Below are 20,515 nucleotides of genomic sequence, written 5' to 3' on the forward strand. Positions count from 1 at the left end.
GAAGCGCATGGAGGAGCCATTACACCATTATACCTCACATAATTATACAGAGTGTCTTTCAAGCACTGGGGGTATGGCTGTACCTCCCACTCATGAATAGAGTGGACAGCTTGAATATGCTAATTACTCATTGGACATTTCACAGGTCATTTGCATACAGCTTTAGGACAACCTCATTGCTTAAGTTTACAGGCATGTAGAGGGACAATGAAGAGATAAGGGCAATGCTTTCTAATAGCAGTTTATGAAAATATATTTAGATTAGGGGGGTTATTTTGCATGACGGGTTCTCTTTAAGCATAACAGCTAAGTATATAATAAAAAGTATTATAGAAAAGTATAATAAGGTACATTGAATGATGTTTAAAGTGTAACTAAACCTATGATGCATATTTTATTTTACTGCAGAAATGAATTGAACAGGTGGTAATAGTAAACTTTCTAATTATACGGTACTTCATTAAGTAAAGTAGCTTCTATGTGCCTTTTTCTGCTCTTCTTTATCCTGCAGCGAGCAGTGTATCTGAAGTCTAAGGATAAGGAATGGAGGGTAAAAATTAACTCTATACATACCTAGAGATATTCACTCTGTAAGGAGATCAGACTATCCAGAGACTGTCAGTAAAAAGATAAGTCATTAGACATTTTATCAGGTTCTTTATCTCTCAGCTGTCAGTGGATACAGGACAGAAAGCTGATTAAATAATAAAGAAAGGCAGAGAAAACATAGTTTACTATTATCTGCACTATTTATTTATGCCATTTTGTTAAAAATGTAGTTTAGTTTAGTTTAAAGCTTTTATGGTCAATAAACATTTATTGAAACGTACAAAACACATTATATATTGTACAGAGCTTATTGCTTGGACAATCCAGTAAAAACAGTAATAAGACATTAATAAAGCATTATAATACATTATTGTACGTACATAATGGCTTGATACATTAAGTAGCATCTCTGAGTAGTGTGCCGTACAAAGCATAAGAATACATACATTTGAATGGATAACCTGTAGCAAACAAATTGAGATTATGGCGAAAATGCATCAAGACTAAATAACAATACATTAGACAAACACATCCACATTCATACAAGCATTCATACAACAGTTGAATTAAAGATATGCCGAGTCCCGTACTACATCAGGCTCAGCATGAGTAATAGGTATAGGTTATAGTGAGACTAATAGTTTTAAAAGATAATGATCTGCGCAGACACTCAAGGAGTAACCCCAGATGAGATCCAGGTAGCAAGAGCAGGTGAGTCCTTGAAGGTCGCCCATGAGGTCCATGTAGAATAAAACACTGCCACTCTACCCTCATCTATTGCCTTAAGCTCTTCCATCCTTTGAATGTGAGATAAGGCTGTCACCCAGTCAGATCTCGAGGGAGGTGTGGTCGATCTCCAAAGTCTGGGGATGATCTGGCGTGTGGCCACTATAAAGTTTTTTGATTTTGGAGATGGAGCCAGGCAGTGCCGAGAGCAGGGCCTGTTCCGGAGTGAAGGTTAGATTAGATTTAGTTAGTGCGTTATACAGACTATTGACATCGTGCCAGAGGGGAGTTATTAAAGGGCAGTTCCACCATATGTGTAACATTGTACCTATCTCAGACTCACATCTCCAACATTGATTTGATACTTGCGGGTAGATTTGACTTAGGCTATATTCACACTGCCGTTGCCCGCCCGTACCGTACCGTAGCGGGCAACGGCAGTGTACGGGGAGAGGAGGAGGAGGTGAGCGCAGCTCACCCCCGCCCCTCTCCATAGCAACCTATGGCGCACGGCGCCGTATTACGGGGAAAGATAGGACAGGTCCTATCTTTCTCCCGGGTACGGAACGGTACGGTGCCGCACGTGTGCGGAACCTTACCGCTCCCGTAGGGTGCCGTGCGCCCATAGGAGTGTATGGGGGACGTATATCGGCCGTATATACGTCGGCCGTATATACGTCCCCCATACGTTCGTGTGAATGTAGCCTTAGTCTAAACGGAGTTCGATACCAGCAGGATAGTAGTTTAAAGCTTTTAAGTCATGGACCTTCTAAGTTTTTGCAAAGTGGTAAATATTACAATGTTAACATTTTTGTCTGAAACCCAGATCAACTAGACCTTCCTACCTCTCAGATTTGACATGTATGGGGTATAGATTTCTGGTTTATTACTTTTAGATTATACAATGTAATGAATGACATTTGCGGTTTCCCTGTTCTCCAGTGAGATTATATTCTTGTGTTGTAGATCTGTATTACATACCCTGCTGCTTCTACTTGCCCCGTTGTTCATCTCCAGGCCTGTAGATTTCTAATCTAAAAACAGTAACTGCAGTTTCTCTGAGATATATCGGTCATGCTGGTAAAATTGCAGTGACCCTGAGGTGAAATGCTTTTGCTTTCTAGCTTTTCTCTTCTAATTCTATAAGTATTGATTCTGTGGAAACTACAGAGCATGGAAGATTACTGCTCAGATGAACTGAACTTACATGTGCAAAATGATATGTATGGTAATGTGACACTTGAAATATGATGGATTTAAGTAAAAATATCTGGGTACTATGTGTTATTATTATATCTGTGGACCAAAATAAAGTACTGGCCATTCCTGAGGAATAACACAAATACTTGTTAACACATAATATAAACGACGCAATGAACTATTTTAAGGGGTTGTGCCAATTATAATTGTTGGGTGGTTGCCTGACTGCTGTGACCCCCCACAGCTCCATTCAATACAATAGGAGTGACGCTAATTGTTGCTATCTCAAACACAAATTTAATGTGTATGGGAGTCCAGTAGATGGACAATTACCAACACTCCTATATTATTGAATAAAAGGCAGGTTATATGCTTGAACCTGTCGTTCATTCAACTAGTAAGAATGGGACCCCTGTTCTTGTAATTGGTTGGTGACCCCCACTGATCAGATTGTTGGGTAGGGGATAGCAATAATACTTGGTTCACCTGCTTTAAGGGGTTTTCCATTAGGTGCTGGGGGTACAAGTGCCCTATATGAATGGTGTGCGGGTGCACAGACTGGACCACTACTCTCTTGACTTTTATTGGGCTTCCAAGACAATTGACTCCGCACCGGATCGCTGAAATGACTGGGGGTCTTGAAGGCCAATGTTCCTGTGGTCAGACACCAAAGGATCAAACACTTTTCTCTGCATGCATGGGTTCAACAGTAAATATGCTCAAAATTGTGAAGTAGTGTTCAAAGGTTAAAGGAAATCCTCCATCAAAATCAGGTTCCAGGATTATTAAATGACAGATTAGGGCAGAGGCAGGCAGGAGGAATCTACCTTTAGATCTACTGCTGATAGTAGATTCCTCATGGTAGGTTTTCTTTAAAAACTGAAGATTATTCACCTGATTTCACTTATGCGTAGATTTGGTCCCTTTTGATGTTACAGGTGTTATTCTCCATATGATCTCTCCATGATTGATGTTAAAAAAAATGTCCTTTCTTTGTTGATTTTCCCATTCCTGTTGGTAAAAAAAATCTCATCATTCTGTTACATACACACTTACATACACTTACCTTTAAATTTTATGATCCGTGGCTGTGTCTCAGTTTCATTTAAACTATTGGTAGAAGACACAACCAGGAACATCTCTAATGTTGGATTTCTGACATTCAGCCACACATTCCTTTTCCCTCATCAGCCAGACATTCCTGTCCATAAAATGGCCGCGGATGGAGGGCCATGAGGGTAACTGTTCATGAACAAACGCCCTTAGGATAGTATTCATGAATATAAGATCAAGGTCCTGGCAGGGCGATTGTTCATGGAGAGGTAGAGATCACATGACCCTCCGCCTGCGACCATTTTATGGACAGGAATGTCTGGCTGATGAGGGAAAAGGAAGGTTCTCTTTACATATCAAGAAAGCGGAGCAGAGCTGTGAATAGATGTATATTGGTAAATGACCGAATATCTGCCCTCCCCACACACACACAAACAGTACAAAAAACATGAGGTAACCAACCATGACCAACCCCTTTAACCGTTCTCTTGCCTTAAGGAGTAGATGTAACAAAAAATGTTTTTTAAAAGCTAGTCATCTTGTGAAAAACTTATCTCAAGATATTTCAAGCCAAGAGTAAAGTCAAGGAAGGACACACTGATGCTAGATAGCTGGTGGTAGAGCAGTGTAACATTATATTGAGACATATCCCTTCCCTTACCTGTGTGCACGTTCATTTACATTTCTTTCATAAAAACTACTAAGTAGAGGTACGAGAAATAATTCATGGGCATTTTTGTTTCAGAATATATTCTACGACACCCTTCTCAATTACTAAAATCTGGTTACTACTTCTTTTTCCAAATGCCTTGGTTTCCGGAACTCATGTACACTGTAAATGATTACAAGGTGAGCTGCCTCTTACATTACAGGTTATATATCCTATTGCAGATGTCATGTTATTTCTTTTCATATTCATTGTACAGATCACATAATTGATACATTACGTGCTTTGGGCATTACATGGCCATTATGTTTACTTTTCTTAATAGTTAGATCTAATTATTTTACAAAGTGCATGGTAGAACAAGTAGAAGGCACCGAGTGTATATAAAAATACATACATAGCCCTAAAATGGGAAAAAATTACAATAAGTACTTGAGCTGTTCTCTTCTGTCAAGTTGTTAAAACTCTTAAGCTACAATCACACGAACATATGGGGGACGAATATATGGCGTATATACGTCCCTCATACACGGCAATGGGCTCACGGTGCCCTACAGGGAGAGGTGCAGTGCAGCACACGTGCGGCACCGTACCGTTCTGTAGCCGGGAGAAAGATATTTCCCGTAAAACTGCGCCACGGCCTTATATCGCTATGGGGGGGGGGGGGGGGGCGGAGGTGAGAGGTGCCCAACCCCTCCACCTTTCCCTGGCGCCGATGTATACCCGCTGTACTACAGTACGGCAGGCATACATTGTGTGAACGTAGCCTTAATCTAATAATTTCTTAGTGACATTCAGGCTAGTGAATGTGAAATCTAGTTATGCAATGACACCTCTTTTGGTCCAACGCAAAATCATATACAGTATTTTTCGCACTATAAGGCGCACCATTAATATATCAAACGTCTAGGTTCATATATAAGGCACACCGGATTAAAAGCACACCTGATTATAAGGATGAATGACCAGCAGGTGGCAGACCTGCGCACAGTTCAAGGCAGCTGTTGTCTGTAAGTACGGGTCATATATAAGGTGCACTGGACTTTAAGGCGCCCCTTTGATTTCTGAGAAAATCAAAGGATTTTTTGTGCGCCTTATAGTCCGAACAATACGGTAATAGTATTAGGACCATTTTATGTATGCTTGCCGGGAATGCCAGCTATGACTCATACTCAAGTCACAATATAGGCAACACTTAAAGAGAACCTGTCACCAAATTTTTCCCATGAAACTACTAGCCCCCTCATGCCCTTTCTAGAATTTCCTCTTTTATGTCAGATTACTTATAAAAGAATTCTCCTCTAAAGTCATGTGAAAATGAGCAGAGAAGTGTCACATTTTTTCTTAGGTTCTGTAGCTCCTAGAAACATTCTTTTGTGTCAAATTGTAAAGAAAGGCTTGTGGTTCTAAGAGCTATGGGACTAGAGATACAGACAGGTGGAAATGTGAGCTGCAGATAAAAATCTAAATTTTCCACATTTTATTTAATTGTCGTTATCTCTAGTTTTGTACCTTGCAGAACTACAGATATGTTTCTCGGTTCTACAGAACTGTAGATCGGGATGTCTGAAGTGAATCTCCCCCTGCAGTCTATAAACTTGACTCATCTTTAAAAAAAATGTGACTTTTCTCTGTACATTTTCACATGAATTTTGGGGGCATTTTTTAGAGGCAAATGCGTGAGGTTTCACGTAAAAAGAACATTTCTCACTTTACTTGAAAAGGATGGTAGCTTTATCTGTAAAATCTTGTAAAATTAAAGGGACATGAGAGGGACCATTTTGGGAACCTTTGTTATCAAAGTATAGTCCTTTTAGTTTATACAAGAGTTTCCAGAAGCCCACAGCCAAGAAGTAGACCTTTATGTGCAGTCCCATGATCTACTGAAAATCTGCAGGACATATGATGAGTCTTGTCTTGCTGCCGACGGGTCACATGACTCGCAGCTTATATGGACAGAAGGGAAAAGTTTACAAGGGTAAGTACTACATGGGTGACACTATTAGGAGATTGTACCCTGACAAAAGATTTTTTAGTGGCTTGATATATATTTTAAGTAAAACATTCAGTTAAAGGATTTCTACCACCAGGATGAAGGATTGTAAACTAAGTACAGTTACATAGTGGTGTGTGTCCTCTCTGGCAGGATCTGCTCTGATATTAGCTTCAGATCTCCTGGTTTTTACAAACAAAGGCTTTTAAAATTATGCAACTGAGCCTGAGGGGTCACATACTCTATTAACATCTATGGAACCTGGAGCCCCTCAAGGGCATGGGAACCTTAAAGGAAATCTACAATTTGTTTTTATGTATGATGAACCAAACATACCTTGAGAATGCTGTAGCGACACTGATGCAGAAACACATCTTGTTTAATCCCTGATATGAGTGGTTTTGCTCAAAAAACAATTATAAAATTCAGGACCTTAGGAAAGCTGGGTGGCTACATAAACACATTATACATGGAGCTTCCTGAACTGCCCAGACAGGACTAATCAACCTGATCTGGATGACTCATATACAGCAGCTGGGGGGATGGTGCATAATTAGGGTAAAAGCAGAAGCGCAGAAGCGACAGAGCCTCATTATCATAATTTTATAATAGTTTTTTTTCAGCAAAACCACTCAGTTCTTGGATTAAACAAGATATGATTCTTCATCAGTGTAGCTACAGCATTCTCAAGGTATGTTTGGTTGATAATTGGTTCATAATGCATAAAAGCAAATGGTAGATTTCCATTAAGGTAAAACATTAATTTAAAGGACATCTACAACTAGGATGAAGGATTGTAAAGTATGTACAGTTACATATTGGTGTGTGTCCTCTCTGGTAGGATCTGCTCTTATTTTAGCTTGTAATGTCCTGGTTTTTACAAACAAAGGCTTTTAAAATTATGCAAATAAGTCTGAGGGGCTACAGACTCCATTAACATCTATGGTACCTGCATCCCCTCAAGGGCATAGGGACCTTTAAGAAGAGCAGATCCTGCCAGAGGGGGCACACACCAGCAGGTAAATGTGCTTGGTTTACAATCCTTAACCTGGTGGTAGATGTCCTTTAAAGAAATAGAATTTTTAACTTTCCTAATAGTGAAAATTAAAAATGAATTAATAATTCATTTGATTTGAAATTAGATAGATTTACTCATCAAAAGAGCACAAAATTTCTGCGGCACCATTATAAATCTGTATTGGAATAATATGTTATGAACATATAATTTAGGCTATATTCACACTAACGTGTGTCCGCCGTCCTGTAGCATGGTGGGCACGTGTCGGCGCCGGGGAGAGGAAGAGGGGGGGAGCCCTTCTCCATACAGAAACATGCGGCACTGAGCCGTATTTCGGAGAAAGATAGGACACGTCCTATCTTTTCCCCACTACTGCGTATATACCTGTACGGCACCGTGCACCCATTGCCATCTATGGGGAACGTATATATGCCGTATATACATCAGCAGTATATACTTCCCCCATACGGCAGTGTGAATGTAGCCTTATAATGTGTAGCTACACAACACATATGATAAATAGCATTGCAAATATATCATTTAAAAAAGTTCTGTAGAAGCAGTACACATGATGCTGTTTTGGCTTCACTATCCAAGACTAATGATCGATCCTAAATATGATGAACTGCTGTTGTTCTTGTAGATGGGGTTACTCAATGAGGTCACTGGTTCCCAGTGACTTGATAGGCTGCATTCTCATGAATACTGATTGAGCCTACAAAAGGGTTTCCTCTACTGTATGTAGGTGAGAGTTAGCTAAAATATGTATAAAACATATATATTATTGTGTTTCCACGTGCGATTTGGTATTGTTTTTGTACTTTTTATTACTTGTAGATTCTTAAAGATCTCTTTACTAGTGAAGCAACTGGAATCACAAGACATAACTCAAGGTTCACAGAGGAAGACATGGAGGCTTACCTTTATGTGTTTTCACAACCAGGAGCCCTCACTGGTCCCTTAAACCATTACCGGAATATCTTCAGGTGAGTGCAGACTCTTATCGTCCAATAAAACCTACACATGTGGCAAACTAAGACACAACAAATGCTAGAGGTCAGCCCTTTCGAAAAAGGTTTTTTGGTGGAAATTTTTAATTTTTCACACTCGAGACAAGACAAGTTCTTTTTTTTTTTTTTTTTTTAATGGTTTAATTTATTCTAAAATACAATGGGGGTCATTTACTTACCCGGTCCTGACACGATCCAGCGGCGCGTTCTCCGACGAGGATTCAGGTCTTCCGGCGATTCACTAAGATCATGCGCCCGATGTCCACCAGGTGTCGCTGCTGCGCCGAGGTCCGCCGGAGTTCACCAACCTATTCCTGGTGCATGTGAGTGATTGATTTTGCGACACAATTCGTTTTTTAAATTCCGCTGGTTTTTCCGAATCCGTTGCTCCTGATTTATGTCGCGTGAAAGCCGGGGCCGAAATCCAAACGCGTGCGCCAAAATCCCGGGGCAATTCGCCACAAAACGGAAAAAGTCGGGAAACCCGACGAAAGTGCGGCCGCGGAGCCCTTAGTAAATGAGCCCTATGTATTGATAAGGTAGAAAAAAATTAGTTGTAGGGTGAAAGGGGAAAAAATGTGTTGCCATGGCTTTTTAACTTTTCTTAGGATTTCATAGGTGAAAGTCCTCCTGAGTATACAATTTATTGGGTGGTTTGGGTGGCCATGGGCCCCTAGAATGCTTGGGCCCCGGGCTACTGCAACAACCTCCTATATTATAATCCACTATAGGCTCTTCGTGGAGGACCGGACAGAAAGATAGTTTCCACTAACTGCTTAAATCAAGAAGACAGGCACATATTTCTTTATTACAAAGTTTACTATTACCATCTGCATTATTGATTTCCAAAATTTTGTCAAAAGACTAGTTACGCTTAAAAAACATGAATTCAGAGCGTAACTGTAAAGTCACTAACAAAAAATGATTGTTAGCATAGCTGGAGAGAGACATTGATATCCAAATCATTCTGCTGGCTTCTGCCTAGCCTGAGATATATCTGGTATCTAACATTAGATTCAGATTCAGCTATTCCTGATGTGGGTGGGCAGTCCTAGTTGTGACATCAGCTCACCCCACTGAAGCCAGAAGAGGAAAGCATGTTTGTAAGTGGCCGATCTACACATCACAGAAGGTCCTTTGCATCAAACTAAGCACTTACAAATTATGCAGGACAGCTTGTTTGTAATTGGCCAACCTGAAGCATGTGATGAGTCACATGCTTGTGAAATCACTACAGGCCCTAGAGCCACTCTCAACAAGCCTCCTGTTGTCTCTTGCTGTACTATATGGTTTTCCTTGGCAACAACAAAGCATGGCAAATAGAGATTAGCCTGAGGGGCAAGGTAAAACCTCTGCTAGCAGCTAAACACCTGCAGATATCTAATTATAGAAAATTAGAGGATTGCTTATTTTTGCTTAGTACAGAGATAGGCAAAAGTTTTCATACTTTACAGTTGTACTTTAACCATTCAGTCACTGTCTGCACTTTTCAGGACATTATTGCTAGATTTTTACAGGATATTAGGAAATGTTGCAGAGGAAGCAGAACGGGATGCATTTTGAGTACTTCTTTTGTATTATGTTTTTCATTCAAACTACTTTTCTGTTCTGTTTTCTCCATGTAGCTGCTTGCCATTAAAACATCACCAGGTGACCATGCCCACTCTGCTACTATGGGGAGAGCATGATGCGTTTGTGGAAGTGGAGATGGCCGAACAAACAAGGGTCTACGTGAAGAATTACTTTCAGTTATCTGTACTGTCACAAGGCAGCCATTGGCTTCAGCAAGATCAGGCAGATTTGGTGAATACCTTGATATGGACTTTTCTACATGAAGACAGATTTCGAATAAAAGACTGATTTGGGCACTTATTATTTTAGACACATGGAAAGGTCTACTCTTGCTTTTAAAGTCTTTACTGCTAGACAAAAAAAATCCCTAGCAGGAAAATGGTCTATTGATTAAATATTTTAAAAAAATGAAATTAAGGGCCATATTTAGCTTGTCTCAGTGAACATGGTCACTGTACTGTGTCTACAATAATGTCACTGTGTATTATAAACAGAGCGGATTGTCCCATAAGCTGTGTCTATTGTCAATGCCAGTCTGATTTGTAGTGTTATATTTTGCACATATACATGCCTTAACATCTCTGAGTTTACACAGTACAAAAAAACATCATGGATGTCTTGGATATATTACATTATTTCAAATCGTTGTGTGGTGCCTTGTAAAACTTTTTAAAATTTAAATACAGGGGTGCCAGTGGCCGACTGGTCATATGGATATAATTTAGTTCTTATTTTTTTACTACATTTTGTAACATCACTGAAATGTTGTCACTACAAAGAACGGCCTGTCCTGATCCTGTGACTCTTTGTATTGGAATCTGTTCCGCTGGTTGTGTGTGTTTCTGCTGTTTGTTGTTGATTATAAGGATGTGAAAAATGAAATGTTTTACCTCACCTTAATAACTAGCACAATGTAAAATATACAGTTCTACTGTGCTCTTAGTCTGTGGCTTGGTTATTGGCACAATAACACAACATATTACTACTTCAATATTCTCTAGCAAAGAAACTGTTCACGGAGAATTTGTCATTAAAGGGCAGCCGTATGGAGACTTAAAGGAAAAGTACCATCAGATTTCAGAACCCCCATAGGCTGGAGGAGCTCTGGTGACAAAACCCAAAACACTTGTGCTTCATTAACATAAAAAAGTTCATTTTTAAAGGGAACCTCATTTTGACTAAAGACAGGTTGCAGAAGCCCATTACAGCTGCATCGCAAATCTGCCTTTCAGCTTTCTCTAAGGTTTGCAGTACAATATAAAAGTGTGTTATAACTTACCTTGCACCCTGACAGAATCCTCTGTATAGCCCCAGTGGCTGGGCTTTGGTTTGGATGCATTTCAAAAAAACTCCTCAGCTCTCAGCCCCCACCTTTGTGCTTGGAAAATGTATTTGCTATTTCTTAATGTGGCAAAATGCACATTTCAGAAAGATATGGATATATACTGGTACACAGCCAGGTGACCCCATAGTATTGCGTACTTGCTAGAAGAGGAAAAGACGGAGCCACAGGAAGAAGAAGGGGAAGGTTTGTATAGCATTTTTTCTCTCTTATGTGGACATTTCTGTAAGGAGAGGGGCCTTGTGGACATTTCATTTATGGGGGCTGCTTCTGCACCGTTTTTGGGATTTGCATGGCTTTGACAGGTATTTAACAGATGTCTGTGCTGGAATTGTGTAACACGTGATCTATTTTTGGCGCAGCTGCTCTGGCTTTCATGTGACAGAAGTTGGGGGGCATTCCATCGGAACGGTCTGACTGATTCGGGCTGAGTGCGGGATTTAGCTTTCAAATTGTGTCGCAAGACAATGCACTTATATGCACCAGGAAGAAGATGGTGAACTGTGTCTGACCTGAGCGGGAAAGCGACACATACAGGATATCAGGCGCCAGTGGCGTAACTAGAAGCTGATGGGCCCCAGTGCAAGGTCTGTGCCAGGCCCCGACTATAATGTATGGTTTATAGTAATAGTCTTCTCATATTGGAAAGTGACACCACAAGGGCCCCCTAAACCTCTTGGGTGCAGGTGCAATCGCAACCTCTACACCCCCTAAAGTTACGCCCCTGTCAGGTGCATTATCTGTGAACTCCAGGGAATGGATAAGTAAATGTGCACCTATATATACACGGTGCCCCATCACAGACATTATATGCACACTGTTCCCCAACACAGACATTATATATACACTGTGCCTCATAACAGACACTATGGTGGACATTTGCTTAGAAAGTCGGAATCTTCACTAAAAGTGCTCTGCCCGTGTATAATGCTCTGTGCGACTGATTCACTAAGAATGTGCGCCAGAAATCATGAATCTGTCGCTTCCCTGCACTGGCCCGAGTTCGCCAACTATTTTGAAGTGGACCTTTAACATAGGGCGTGCAACAGACTTTGCATATTAAATACGGCGCACGGGCAAACTGAGCGCCAAACACACAATAGAATTAAAAATGCCACAGAGGAGGATTACCATAAGTGTACTGAAACCAAATAGCAAGATTTCAGAGTAATACTTCTTTCCCAATAGAAGAGGGTATTCCCCGAAAATGTTACTATAATATATAAAGTTGCTTTATCCCCTTTATTTGCATAGACTTTGTTCTAAATGATTTATCTGAGGATAGGCTACTCTGTGGACTTTAGAGGTTATTATGATTTAAAGTAAACCTACTATTGGATTTGATGCATTATGAATTAAACATACCTTGAGCCTGCTGTAGCTACACTGAAGCAGGATCATATATTGGTTAATCCCTGTGCTGAGTGGTTTTGCTGATAAAACAATTATAAAATTATGATAATGAAGTTGTCTGGTTCTGTGGCTGGTTCAGCTTCTCCTAGCACATTAGTTATGCACTGCTCAGAGGATGATGTAATCCCTGAGTTGTGCCTGTAGGCAGAATAATCAATGGCTGCACCATCCCCCAGCTGCTGTGTATGAGTGATCCAGCTCAGGTTCATTTGTCCTGTCTGGACTAAGCCTCGTGTGTAATACAAGCTGTAATACAAGCTCCATGTAACTTGTGCAATCATGCAATCCAGCTTTCCCAAGGTCCTGAACGTTATAATAGTTTTTTCAGCAAAACCACTTAATTCAGGGATTAATCAAGATATGATCCTGCATCAGTGTAGCTACAGCATTCTCAAGGTATGTTTTGTTCAAAATGCATGAAATCAAATGGTAGGTTTCCTTTAATATGCATTATTGATGTTACTATTAGTAGATGATGTTTTGAAGTTCTACATTTCATCTTATCCTACAAGCAGATGTACTGAACTACCATACACTGTGAGTAACTTAGTAGGGCAAAATCACCTTACACTAATAGTAATGTAATATTTTAGTGCTCCAGGGTGGGTACTAAACACACAAATAGGGAACACAAAATTCTTTAATAGACATATTTCTTGTGGATCTTGTGTCTACAGTACATTACCATTTGAGGGTACAGAGGAAATGAAGGAAGACTTGTTCTATCTGATACACAGCACTTTAACTGTCTATTGTTAGAAATGTTATAAGTGGTAGAAGTTTTTACTTACATACTAGCATTACTCCCCCTATGATAATGGCCTTCCTGTGTTTTACATTAATTGGGAGCTGTTATGACCCTGCACCAAAGGACTACAATATTTAACATATAAAAAAAAACATTTACAACGAAATTGTCATTATTTGATTTACCGTATATACTCGAGTATAAGCCGACCCGAGTATAACCCGAGGCCCCTAATTTTACCACCAAAAACAGGGAAAACCTATTGACTCGAGTATAAGCCGAGGGTGGGAAATGCATTGGTCACAGACCCCCCCCCCAGTATATAGCCAGCTTGTCCCCAGTTGTATACAGCCAGCCCAGCCTGCCCCCAGTAGTATACAGCCAGCCCAGCCTGCCCCCAGTAGTATACAGCCTGCCCCCAGTAGTATACAGCTTGCCCCAGTAGTATACAGCCTGCCCTTAGTAGTATACAGCCTGCCCCCAGTAGTATACAGCCCTGCCCCCAGTAGTATACAGCCACCTCAGACTGCCCCCAGTAGTACACAGCCTTCCCCCAGTACTATACAGCCTGCCTCCAGTAGTATACAGCTTGCCCCCAGTAGTACACAGCTTGCCCCCAGTAGTATACAGCCTGCCCCCAGTAGTATAGAGTCACCCCAGCTGCCCCCAGTAGTATACAGCGAGCCCAGCATTAAAAAGTAAAATAAACTTATATACTCACCCTCCGGTGGCCCCGATGCGCAGCGCTGCTCCCCCGATGCTTGTCTTCAGGTTTCCGCGCGGACATCGGGGGAGCAGCGCTGCGCATCGGGGCCACCGGAGGGTGAGTATATAAGTTTATATTTTTTTAAAGTAATTTTTACTTTTGTATTGACTTATGCATAAGCCGAGGGGACGTTTTTCAGCACATTTTTTGTGCTGAAAAACTCGGCTTATACACGAGTATATACGGTATTCTCATCCCAAAGGAACAGAATAGCAGTTGCTTGATCTGAAATTAGTTTTTCTTTGTATTTTTAAATATTGATGACCTGCATTTGGTTTTACACTTCCCTGTTCTTTGTCTCATCAACACAACTGACTTTTACAGTATATAAAAGGCAAAGTAATATTAAAGGGGTGCAATCACTTTCTGATTTGTGTTGTCCGACTGGTGTGCCCCAAACTTATTCTATGAAAAGGGCGGCAGCTCAGGCTCTGAAATGTTACAAAGGCTGCTAATGCCTCGGTGAACTAAGCCGAACTATGTACAGTATTCTCCAAAGGACAGATCAATAGTAAGAATACAATTGATTTTACTTGTATTTTCTATCAAGTTAACGAATAAAGTGTTGCAGTTTTAAACTATTCAAAGAAAGAGGTGTCGGTGGTTCACAATGTGATGTTGGCTATAGAGGAGTAGGAAGTCTCCTGATTGAACAATGACTAATGGTTCCACTTTAATGTGAAACCAACAAACAATGGTGCGATACTCCGTTTGGCATTGATTCCACTAAGTGTATAGACACACGCAGATTACAGCTTGTCTGCTGCCAAACCTATAGATGTAAATGGGGGTCTAAGAGCCGCTTTCAATCAACTCAACAGAAAAAATCTCTGGAGACATCAATAGCCTATTCATTGTTTTTAGTTGTAAACCTTATCACCGGCCCAATTGAATGACAATGAGGTTAATCCTCATGTGGTTTGCAAATGGACAGTAACACACAGCTAATCTCTATACAAAACCTGTGAATATTTCAGTAACAGTCTATACAAGTGCTGCAATTGCATCAAATTTAGAGGTCCTATGGGTTGAACCCCCACAAATCTGCAGCTGGTAGTGACGATGTATAGAAAAGCATTAGTTCATATTGCACTGAATCCACTGAAGCACATTTTTCTGTAAAAAAAAAAATCACAGCCCTAGAATTATCAGCATAATCCTCAGGCTCAGAATGGACTTGGTAGACCTCATTCAATAGGACTAATGTGTTTGGAACCACTCGCCATGATTTTAGCAATCCACCATCAAAACCAGGGTGACCAGGATGAAAACTATAGGAAGAAAAAATTCTCAAAATCTTCTCCAAAAAACTTATGGGGGGGGGGGGGTGATTCATTGAGACTGGCATGTTTTTCTGACCTCTTACAGTTTTCTGGTTCTTCACGTTCCCTGGCCTGTCTTATTCCCACCCCATCACCCCTACTTTTTTTTTTTTTCAAAAAGTTGGAAATTCCATGGACCGGTACACCAAAAAAAATGAAAAACTGGGGACAAGGCATAACACATTGGGGCCACCCAAGGCAATTCAGTGCCGTGGCCTCTACCACCTTCAGATGATTAGTAACTTCAGGGGTCAGACCTCTATTGATCACTTTCTTTCACACGATGACATTACCATAGAGGCTCATAATGTTCTTCTAGACTGAAAGGAGTTTATATATCATATTTGCATCTTATGTTTTTGCAGGGATTAAATGCAAAATTGTTGACTACAGATTCTGCTGAGTCAGGAACTCTTTAATGTGTTGTGATATTGTTCATAGAAAATGAGAGAAAAGAACAATGACCCTTAAGCTTTATTAAATTGCAGCAATATATGCGCATCCAAGGGACTTGTCAAAGTACAGTTCTGTAGTGCTGAGGAATGCATTCTGTCTGAGTAATCTGCATTACCACAAAGTCATGGTCAGGCCCTGCCGAGTTTAGCTGGGACTTATTATAAAGCAATTCCCTACACAATTTGGGGGCTTAAAGCAAGCGGTGCACGTATCCTCTACTTACATCAATGGGCACATTTGGCGGTTTGTCATAAATTAATATTTAGAGATATAGCTATATTTGTTTTCCACTGGAGGACAATAAATGTCAGTTTCAAAACCATCGGGCTAACAATATATTTCAGTGATATATACATAATAAAAAATAATCATCATAATCTTTATTTATATGGCACCATCAAATTCTGCAGCGTTTTACAAATCATAGGTGACATATAGGGACACAAGAGATTACAGTCTATGAGGATGAGGGGGTGACACAAGAGCTTACAGTCTATGAGGATGAGGGGGTGACACAAGAGCTTACAGTCTATGAGGATGAGGGGGTGACACAAGAGCTTACAGTCTATGAGGATGAGGGGGGACACAAGAGATTACAGTCTATGAGGATAAGGGGGTGACACAAGAGATTACAGTCTATGAGGATGAGGGGATGACACAAGAGCTTACGGACTATGAGGATGAGGGGGTGACACAAGAGCTTACAGTCTATGAGGATGAGGGGGTGACACAAGAGGTTATAGTCTATGAGGATGAGGGGGTGACACAAGAGCTTACAGTCTATGAGGATGAAGGGGTGATACAAGAGCTTACAGTCTATGAGGATGAGGGGGTGACACAAGAGCTTACAATCTATGAGGATGAGGGGGGACACAAGAGATTACAGTCTATGAGGATGAGGGGGGGGCACGAGCTTACAGTCTATGAGGATGAGGGGGTGACACAAGAGGTTACAGATTATGAGGATGAGGGGGGACACAAGAGATTACAGTCTATGAGGATGAGGGGGGACACAAGAGCTTACAGTCTATGACAGTGTTGGCGAACCTATGGCACGGGTGCCAGAGGTGGCACTCTGAGCCCTCTCAGTGGGCACTCAGGCTGTTGCCCCAGCTTAGAATTCACCAAACAGGACTTGAGGGATCCTCCTGCAGGCCCAGGTAGCCCTGGACGTGAACCACCCTGGGTCTATCTGAGACTGCAGGAAGAGAAAGTGTGGACAGGGTCAGATTATCATTGGAGCCACTGAAGCTCCTGCTCTCGGCCCCACAATTCTTCCTGTTCAGTTGGTTGTCAAGGGAAGTTCCAATAGCAATCTGAATTTTCCAACCTTCTGTCAACGATATTGGTGTCCTCCGGACCGTTGAAATCTGTATATAGCTGTATAGCATGGAGCAAGAAGATTTTAATAATGTAATGCTAGAATTGCTGTGTTGGCACTTTGCAATAAATAAGTGCGGTCGGGTTTGCATTTTGGGCACTCTGTCCCTAAAAGGTTCGCCATCACTGGTCTATGAGGATGAGGGGGAGACACAAGAGCTTACAGTCTATGAGGATGAGGAGGTGACACAAGAGCTTACAGTCTATGAGGATGAGGGGTGACACAAGAGCTTACAGTCTATGAGGATGAGGGGGTGACACAAGAGCTTACAGTCTATGAGGATGAGGGGGGACACAAGAGATTACAGTCTATGAGGATAAGGGGGTGACACAAGAGCTTACAGTCTATGAGGATGAGGGGGTGACACAAGAGATTACAGTCTATGAGGATGAGGGGATGACACAAGAGCTTACGGACTATGAGGATGAGGGGGTGACACAAGAGCTTACAGTCTATGAGGATGAGGGGGTGACACAAGAGGTTATAGTCTATGAGGATGAGGGGGTGACACAAGAGCTTACAGTCTATGAGGATGAAGGGGTGATACAAGAGCTTACAGTCTATGAGGATGAGGGGGTGACACAAGAGCTTACAATCTATGAGGATGAGGGGGGACACAAGAGATTACAGTCTATGAGGATGAGGGGGGGGCACGAGCTTACAGTCTATGAGGATGAGGGGGTGACACAAGAGGTTACAGATTATGAGGATGAGGGGGGACACAAGAGATTACAGTCTATGAGGATGAGGGGGGACACAAGAGCTTACAGTCTATGACAGTGTTGGCGAACCTATGGCACGGGTGCCAGAGGTGGCACTCTGAGCCCTCTCAGTGGGCACTCAGGCTGTTGCCCCAGCTTAGAATTCACCAAACAGGACTTGAGGGATCCTCCTGCAGGCCCAGGTAGCCCTGGACGTGAACCACCCTGGGTCTATCTGAGACTGCAGGAAGAGAAAGTGTGGACAGGGTCAGATTATCATTGGAGCCACTGAAGCTCCTGCTCTCGGCCCCACAATTCTTCCTGTTCAGTTGGTTGTCAAGGGAAGTTCCAATAGCAATCTGAATTTTCCAACCTTCTGTCAACGATATTGGTGTCCTCCGGACCGTTGAAATCTGTATATAGCTGTATAGCATGGAGCAAGAAGATTTTAATAATGTAATGCTAGAATTGCTGTGTTGGCACTTTGCAATAAATAAGTGCGGTCGGGTTTGCATTTTGGGCACTCTGTCCCTAAAAGGTTCGCCATCACTGGTCTATGAGGATGAGGGGGAGACACAAGAGCTTACAGTCTATGAGGATGAGGAGGTGACACAAGAGCTTACAGTCTATGAGGATGAGGGGTGACACAAGAGCTTGCAGTCTATGAGGATGAAGGGGTGATACAAGAGCTTACAGTCTATGAGGATGAGGGGGTGACACAAGAGCTTACAGCCTATGAGCCTAATATCAATAGAAGAATATATCTGGCAGGCACAGTCCCAATACTACCGCTGACAGCTCAATACGCAACTCGGGATGAGGTACAAGGGCAATTGTGATCGCGGTAGGACCTTCCAGCGGTTCTCCGATCTGTGCGTCGGTTTGTTTACAAGGGCGCACAGAGAGTTTCCGGCTGGCCGAAAGCTCCTGGAGGAGCCGGCCACAACGCGGGCCGGAAGCTCCCTGTGCGCGGCTTCTGTGCCCTTGTAAACAAACAGGGGCACGGATCAGATGGACCGCGGAGCAGGACTTCAGCAGCGCCAGGGGAGGTAAGTACACATTTATTATTTTTAAATAGCCTGCCCCAGCCCGGTCCTAAGTTATTCCGGAACTCAAATAACCCCTTTAAGAGCACGTTTGAAACTTTGAAGGGTGGGTATTAGTCTGGGGAAGGGGATTCCCGAGAATTGGTGCGGCTCGGGAGAAGTCCTGGAGACGTGCATGAGAGGTTCGAATTAAGGTAGAGAGTAATCTAATATCACTGGCAATTGAATAGCACAGGCTTGGGGATAGACTGAGATGAGAGAAGAGAGGTAGGGAACTGCAGCATTATGCAGAGCTTTGTGGATGAGGGTTATTATTTTAAACAGTTTTGTCCATATTATCGGCACACAGAAATACCCTGCTGAAGTCACAGATGTTGCAATTCCATTTGATCAAGTTCATGCTCTAAGTCCCTCTAAAGAGTCTGTGAGAAGAGCGAAAGAAGTGTATAAGACTAAATGCACATGACCTTGTGCTTCACCCGGGCCAGAACCTGATGGATAAGGATGTGGGGGGAGGGGGGGAGTACTCCTCTTCTCTCCATTGGAAGGCGAGTGACAATGCTGCAAATCAGGTCTAAAATTGCACCTGCTTTATCTTTTGTGGCTGCCCTGCAATTTCTACATCCAGATCCAACCCCAATACTGTTGTGTGCATAAAGGATTACCGTATATACTCGTGTATAAGCCGAGATTTTCCGCACAAAAGATGTGCTGAAAAACCTCACCTCGGCTTATACACGAGTCAACTTAAAAAAAAAAAATAATACTCACCCTCCGGTGTCCGGATCCTCGGCGGCAGCTCCCGATTCTCGGCAGCAGCTCCGCTCCTCTCTTCTTTCTTCACTGGCGGCTCCTGGTCTCTTTGCTTACTTCTCTAGCCGGCAGTCGCGTCCATGCGATCTGCCGACGGGTGCACACTATGATGCGGCGCTGTCGCCGCTGATGACGTCATCGGCGGCTACACTGCCGCATCATAGTGTGCGCCCGCCGGCAGATCGCATGGACGCACCTTGTTGAATCTATGCCACGAAGAATTGATGCAGTTCTGAAGGCAAAAGGGGGTCCAACCCGTTACTAGCATGGTGTACCTAATAAAGTGGCCGGTGAGTGTAGATGTTAAAGGGGTTTCTAAATGTGTGTTTATTATAAAGGATCAACAAAATTAACATTCGAATTGCACAGTATTCTCCTGCTGGAACCCTAAGAATCAGCTGCAATATCCAGCAGAATTCAGGACAGTGTTTCATTCTATTTCTGTGCAACTACAAGGCCAATTAATCATCGATGATGCACACAGTGATGTCCCGTTACAGGGATTATACAAACAGTGATGTCAGAATACAGGAATAATACACACGGTGAGATCACTGTACAGGAATAATATACTTGTTGATGTCACAGTAAAGGGATAATACCCACAGTGGAGCTTACACACCACTTGGGGCCAATAGTGCAAAATTGTATAACCTCACAAAACCCCCATATGTATTGACACAGCAATAACTGTACTATAGACTACAATGTGATAACTGAATTTATGTCATGATTATGT

General features: G+C 42.1%; 1 protein-coding gene across 1 annotated transcript in view; it reads left to right on the forward strand.

The window, feature by feature from the left end:
- EPHX4 (epoxide hydrolase 4) overlaps positions 1 to 10,724 on the forward strand; it is a 58,763-nt gene extending 48,039 nt beyond the window's left edge. The window contains exons 5-7 of the mRNA XM_072128428.1: positions 4,274 to 4,377; positions 8,044 to 8,192; positions 9,842 to 10,724. Coding sequence (XP_071984529.1) covers positions 4,274 to 4,377; positions 8,044 to 8,192; positions 9,842 to 10,076 — 488 coding nt within the window. The 3' untranslated portion in view covers positions 10,077 to 10,724. The remainder of the gene's footprint in view (positions 1 to 4,273; positions 4,378 to 8,043; positions 8,193 to 9,841) is intronic.
- Positions 10,725 to 20,515: the final 9,791 nt, after the last annotated feature.

The sequence above is a fragment of the Engystomops pustulosus genome, chromosome 10 (genome assembly GCF_040894005.1).
Source record: "Engystomops pustulosus chromosome 10, aEngPut4.maternal, whole genome shotgun sequence".
In the NCBI taxonomy this organism is placed as follows: domain Eukaryota; kingdom Metazoa; phylum Chordata; class Amphibia; order Anura; family Leptodactylidae; genus Engystomops; species Engystomops pustulosus.